At 49.6% G+C, this 6,437-nt stretch overlaps 1 protein-coding gene across 3 annotated transcripts in view; it reads left to right on the top strand.

The window, feature by feature from the left end:
- Positions 1-363: 363 nt before the first annotated feature.
- Positions 364-6,437, top strand: part of ETV5 (ETS variant 5) — a 30,773-nt gene continuing 24,699 nt past the window's right edge. Inside the window, exons 1-5 of one of the 3 annotated variants that reach the window (XM_014524363.2) lie at positions 365-1,335; positions 1,588-1,731; positions 1,882-1,969; positions 2,109-2,156; positions 2,250-2,300. In XM_014524363.2, the coding sequence (XP_014379849.1) occupies positions 1,687-1,731; positions 1,882-1,969; positions 2,109-2,156; positions 2,250-2,300 (232 nt within the window). In that variant the 5' untranslated portion in view covers positions 365-1,335; positions 1,588-1,686. Of the gene's footprint in view, positions 1,732-1,821; positions 1,970-2,108; positions 2,157-2,249; positions 2,301-6,437 lie in introns of all 3 variants that reach the window. The other 2 variants (XM_025214738.1, XM_006032979.3) reach the window with 2 other exon arrangements.

Below are 6,437 nucleotides of genomic sequence, written 5' to 3'. Positions count from 1 at the left end.
AACTCGGCTCGTGCCCCCGCCCGGGGGAGATGTGCACGCGAAGTGCCGCGTGTGCGGGTTGTGTGCGTGCCGCTGCCCTGTGTTGCACGTGGTGTGTCCGTCCACGTGTGTTGCATGCGCACGTGCACACCTGCGTTGTGTTCAGTGTGCACGTATTGTGTGGTGTGTGTGCATGGTAGCGCGTGTGCATGGGTGTCTATGGGCACGTGTATGTTGTGTGTGTGCATGGATGTGCACGCGAAGTGCCGCGTGTGCGGGTTGTGTGCGTGCCGCTGCCCTGTGTTGCACGTGGTGTGTCCGTCCACGTGTGTTGCATGCGCACGTGCACACCTGCGTTGTGTTCAGTGTGCACGTATTGTGTGGTGTGTGTGCATGGTAGCGCGTGTGCATGGGTGTCTATGGGCACGTGTATGTTGTGTGTGTGCATGTGCGCACATTGCTTGTGTATATTATTCAAGTGCATGTGGTGTGCGCATCTGCACAGTTGTATGCATGACTTGCATGTGAGTTATATGTGTGCATCCATGTGGCGTGTGCATGCGTTCTGCATTCGGCGTGTGCCTGTCTTGCGTGGTGCGTGTTTGCACGAGTGCTGCTTGTGCAGTGTGTGCATGTATTGCGTGTGGTTGGTGTGTGTGCGCGCGCATGTGTGCAGGGGGGCGAGGACAGGAATCTCGGTGCCTGTCTAACTCCCGTGCCCCCTCTGCTCCCCACTCAGAGCCCCTGCCTCGCTCCACATCTGGCCCCTCCACTACTTTTTTTTCATTAGAAAAAAGACGGGCAGTGAATGCAGCCCCGTCCCGCCCCTTGGAGGGATTTGCCCACGGCGTGTCGCGGTGCCATTCACATGGGGCAGTTGGTGCCTTTCCACCTTCATACTGACCCATGGGGAGCACAGCAGCGCCACGGGCTTTCTGCAGATGAGGGTTTTATCCCCCTAAAGCCAACTCCCACTGAGCACCTTGCTCTTGCTGCCGACAGCCTGGGGTTTTGGGTGCAGTGGGGATGTGGGTTCAGCTGCCGCCTTCGGAGCACTGCTCTTCCCCGCATTAAATAAACTGGAACTTGCTTTCCATGAACTTGTTGCTATTTATATCCCTCTTTTTGCCATGTAAGGAGAAAACATTTTGTGCACCCAGCAGCGCCAGCTCACCCATGTCCCCTCTGCTTCTTCTCTAGGCTTGCTTATAAGCGGGGTAATCCATCCTTAGTGACGCCACACCCGTTGCCATAGTGACTCTGTGACATCACGAAGGAAAGGTTATGACCTCTGTGTTGGAGCGAGAGGCTGGGCTACAGGGGGGAGAAACTTGTGAATGAAGATGAGCCGTGGGAGTGAGTAATTGAACAAGTGGGGAAACATCAGAGAGTTGAGGGATTAATGGTGAAGCAGAGTGCGCCGGGTGCATGTCACGGGGCTGCGGCGGAGCTGATCTTTCTAGGTTGCTGGCAGTGTCTCCTGGGGCCGTTGGAGAAGGGGGAGTCTCCTGCATGCCCGAAAGCAGAAGCATATTTTGATTCGCGTGTCTCTCTCTCTCTCTCTCTCTCTCTCTCTTTCTGTCTCTCCGTGCTGCTGCTGTTCCACAGTCTTAAATCAGCTGTAGTTGGAACTTGGACACCTCTTTCGCTGGAGCTGGCTTCAATGCTGGAAACACCTAAGGGGCTATTAAAGGTTTTGGAAGCACAATGGATGGTTTTTATGATCAGCAGGTCCCTTTCATGGTCCCGGGGGTAAGTCTGGCGGGCCTCTGCCTGCTCCCCCCCCCCGGTGTTTTGTACCGTCTCTGCTTCTTAGCACAGGGCTTCTCTCTCTTTGTCCAGCTGCCTCTCGCCTGCAGCTGAGCAGCGGTGCTCATGGAAAGATGCTGTCCTTTCTTTCAGAAGCCTTGCGCAGAAGACTGTCGAGGCCGCCCAGTGACTGACAGAAAACGGAAGTTTTTGGACACTGATCTGGCGCATGATTCGGAAGGTAGCGAATCTTCCTTTTCCCAACCCCACTCAAGTTTAAGCGGTCACTACTGTAAGTAGTGCCTGTAGCTGCTTCTCTTCATATAGATTGACTTTGTTTTTTTGTAACTGTCATCTGCTTCACTCTTTTCCTGTTCCAGAACTGTTCCAGGACCTCAGCCAGCTGCAGGAGACTTGGTTAGCTGAAGGCAAGTCTTCATATCTGCCCTTTTTCCATACAAAACCTTCTAGTCGGATATAGTTGGAGAAATTAAAAGACCTCAAACCACTTTTTTTTCCAGCTCAAGTTCCTGATGATGAGCAGTTCGTCCCAGATTTTCAGTCTGACAGCTGTGAGTAACTTCTTTACCATTTCCTTCCCATTTGGCTGTGAAAAATGTTCTGATCAATGCCATGCACAAAAAAAAAGTTTCATTTGTGGTTTTGTCGCTCCTTCTGGGTGACTGATTCTTTAAGTTGAGGCTTGGCTATATTTGTGAATGTTTGGCCTTTATTAAGCAGCTGTAAAATAGCCACACTTATGAAATACCTTTTAAGTAGGATGTCTAGAATTGGTTAAACACTTGCTGATTGTCTGCAATTCAATAGATTCTTTGCTTTTGAAACCAGTTTGTTAGGGAGTTGCACCACTTATGAGACTGATACAGCACTAATTGATTAGTAGCATCTCTCTACAAAGCCCTCAACCAGTTCTGGAGCTTTTATGGTCAATGCCTAGTTAAGATTGTCAAGGGCAGAGCTGAGCAGCACAACTCGGGCAGCATCAGGGAGCCATAATCACTGGCAAGTACAAGTGTTTTAAGGGAAGACTGGTGAAAATGCAGTCTCTTTTGAATTGCAGGATAGAGGGAGAGTTGTTCTCTGCTCATGGTGCATGATAACAAACACCTGTGCCAGTCAGGGCTCCTAGTCCTTGGGTGTGGGATGCTTTTCTTCCTGTGCAGACATCGGACTCTGTTTGTGGTGGCATTGCAAGCTGAATGAAAGCAGGATGTTCTGAATTGTTACCTGCAAAAAAAAAACAAAACAACCCCAAAACCCACACATGCTAGTTTGGTATTCATTAATGGGCCTTTCTCTGAAGCCAAACAGCGACAGATCTGAAAGGAAATCAAACGTAGCCTGCAGTAGAACAGATTCTTCACCTAAGCTCTGTCGCAGCATGCAGCAGAGTCTCTTATAGCAAGCGCATGTTAATTATTGCTCTTTGATTACTTCTGAGTGAGTGGGACGCTTGCCATTAAACTGGTCCAGACAACCAATGTTTCTGCCGGATAGTCCTCCCTCTACCCCCTCCTCCTTTCTCCCTGGAGATGAAAGGCAGGCCTAGAGTCAGGAGTGGAGCTGCGTGTTGACATTCTAGCCCAGCCCTTCCCGTTCTTGCTCGGAGCCATATAAACTGCTGCTCGCGTGGGAGGGTGGCTCTTTTGGCAGAGTCGCTCTCGGATGCCTCTTTGGCAGCCTCTTGTGTCTTTGTAACCTGAAGAGTTTTCGAAAGATATGAAATGGCTGCTCCTGGTCACTGGGCTTCGCAGTGGCATGAGGGTGACTTGATCGGGCTTGGCAGAAATAAGCTGTAGCTCTCAGTGCCAGTTTGTAGTGCACGTGTGTTTCAAACGTGTTCTGCTTCTGCAGGAAATAAACCAAAGAGCCTTGTTGCAACGACACATGTTTTGGGCTGAAGTGAGCCTGCCTGCAGACTCAAATGTAGGTCTTGGTTTCATGACTGAAGAAATCCTGAAGAGGTGCCATGCTGCTGGCAGATCTGGTAGCAGCCGGCACAGCCCGATTAGCTTCCTGTTCCCTCTCCTCCCTCACCTGGCAGAGACCTATGGAGAAGAGCCCAAGTGTTTCATAACTTAGTTGGCTGGGGCTGAAGAGGATTAGAACAATATTTTTCGTTTTAAGGGAAGTGTCTCCTTGCCTTCGGGGGCTTAGCTGCACTAACCCACAGTTCAGAGGGTTATTCTGGGGCTGTAATCTCCTCCGCTAATTTTTTTAACCTCTGCTAGTCTATAAAGAGGAACGTTGCTGTGTTCAGTGAATGCCCTGGGCAGTGCTGGAGCCGCTGTGCCATCCTGAACTGACCTCTGGGGGCAGGGAGGCTGGCCTTGCCCTTTCCTGGGACAGCCAAGAAGTGCTAAGAGGAACAGCAGCCTCCGTGTCCATTCCCTCCTGTGGCTCTGGAGGGATGCATGGCTTTGCTCTGGTCTGTGTTCCTGCCTTACCTGGTATTGGACGGGACTGCTGTATTACTTCCAGGGGACACTGTCAGCTCCAATTTACCTGTGTGTCTGCAAGTGGCCTTGCTTCCGCTGTTGAGATTGGGTGGAGTTGTAGGTTTTGCAGGTATTTTTTAATTGCACTCAGTGGAGTTGATGGTGCTTTGTGTACAGTTGCTTTCACTTCTTCCTACTGTTATGCAATAGCACAGTCTACCCTCAGGAATGGCAGTAGCTTGAGCTCACAAGGCAGCCACTGCTGGGGACCTGGGTGTCTCGGTGTCGCCCTAGTTCTTAGCAATGACATGCCAGGATTCCTTATTTGGGCAGGTTTTATTTTTATCCTGAGCAAATCCATTCTGTCATCTCTCCCCCTGCATCACCCCCATCACCAGCACTGCCAAGTCACCCTCCACTGTAGTGTTGGACTGTGCACTATTGCACTAATATGGCATTGCCCTATGGGGCAAAGCCTTTCCTTGGTTTCACTCGTTTGATCCTTCCTATGCTGCTTTCACTAAATGGGAAGTGTCCTGTTTGGCTTTCCCACTGTCTAATAAACTTCAGGCTCAGTAAAGTATTGTGCTTGCCTTGCCAAAAATCTTTGCCATATCTGGAAGTTTCTTGAAGAGAAGCCACCGGCAACTTTCTGTTTTGGAGATCATCTTATGTAATGCACTCCTTGACCACTGTGTTTCACAGCAAGTTGGGTGTTTTGCAGCCCTGTGGGTGACTGAGTCATGGCATTGTATCTTGTTGTGTGTGGGAGAAATGATACTTGGGGGAGGCGAAGTGTAGAATGCTCCAGGATAAAGACGGTGATGTTCTAAAGTTCCTCTAGGACACATGCGGGGAAAAGCTGAATTCTTAGCCTTGAAGCTTCTCGTGAGACCTTTTCCCACTTCTAAAGTCAGCCTTCATCTTGCACAAATGCCTGTAGGTGGATATCTCCTCCAGCTGAAGTCCCAGCACAGGTGGTTGGAAGAGAGGGTTGAGAGAGGTGGAAATCTTGGCTTTGTATATAACCTGCTCCATACCCCTTGGCCAATAACTCATACCCATTTTATTGATGGTTACACTGAGGCTTGCTCCCCCACGCTGCTGCCTCTAGTGAGCAAGCAATATGATGGCAGATCTCTGTGTCTACAGGGAGCCTTGCTGTGTTCGTTGGGGTCTGCCCCTGCAAAACCAACTGCAGGGTTTTGTCTCTTGCGGTAGGTAGCCTCTGAAGCCACTTTGGTAATGCATCAATGGTAATGCATCAGTTGGTGTGACCCTGTGTGCATCCCATACTGTGTCTTCTGCTGTCCTCTCCCCAGGGGAAAAGTGTGTGCACCAGAGTGTTGAACCTCGGTAGGGTTTTTTTTTAACATAAATGTTGCCTCATGTCAGAAAGAAAATGACCTTGTGCTTGGAGTGGAAGGTGGGGAGGTTTGGGAGTGTCCTTTGTTCCTGGGGGGCATTTGTTCCACAGTCTTGGGCCGTCCAGAGAATTGTCTGCTATATGGGAAAGGACTGAGGGCAAACTGTGGAGTAGTTCTCAGTTGGCTGCTGGGCCCATGTTGATGCTCTTTCCCTCGGGCCAGAATAACACCTTAAATTGCAAAACCAAAGAACCATTGTTTACATGACTTGAGAAAAGTTTCATGCTTAGGAGGAAAGAAGCCAAGCACTATGGTGTGTCCCTTCAGGTGCCTGCTTTGCCCTTTTGTGGAGAAGTTAAATAACTCATTAACTTGCCCGAGTTGGCGTGGCTGTACCTTGCTGGGCACTGTAGGAATGATTAGATGTTACGCACCGGGTTTCTTGCCTTTGTCTTGCCAGAGGTGGCTGATGTGGTTGAAATGCAACCCGTTTGCTGTGGGATTCCCAGTGCTGCGGTGTATTTCCGAACAGGGCAAAGGCATGTTCTATTGCTTCTTGGCTTTGGGTTTTCTTGCAACTTGTTTCCCTGAAATCTGAATTTGAGTCAATGGTATCTTCTTAAAATTAGCAGAGTGGATGAAAGGGATGAAGGGTGTATTCTAGCTACCAGGGCAGGGAGCTTAAGGATTTGAAACATTAGGAGTATTTGAAATAACTTGTGAATGGTTCCCAGTTTGTTTATTTTGTTGTTTAAACCTTAGAACACCTGTCCTTCCTTTCTCGCCCCGTCTGGAGAGTCGGTGTATGTGAACCATTTATAGATCAAGTTTCTAAAAGCGGAGAAATCAAAAGCCCTGGGCTGACATGGGGGCTGTGATGTTT

This window comes from Alligator sinensis, unplaced genomic scaffold (assembly GCF_000455745.1).
Source record: "Alligator sinensis unplaced genomic scaffold, ASM45574v1 scaffold1086_1, whole genome shotgun sequence".
In the NCBI taxonomy this organism is placed as follows: domain Eukaryota; kingdom Metazoa; phylum Chordata; order Crocodylia; family Alligatoridae; genus Alligator; species Alligator sinensis.
Note: the sequence above shows the minus strand (reverse complement) of the source record. Positions and strands in the feature narration are given on the sequence as shown.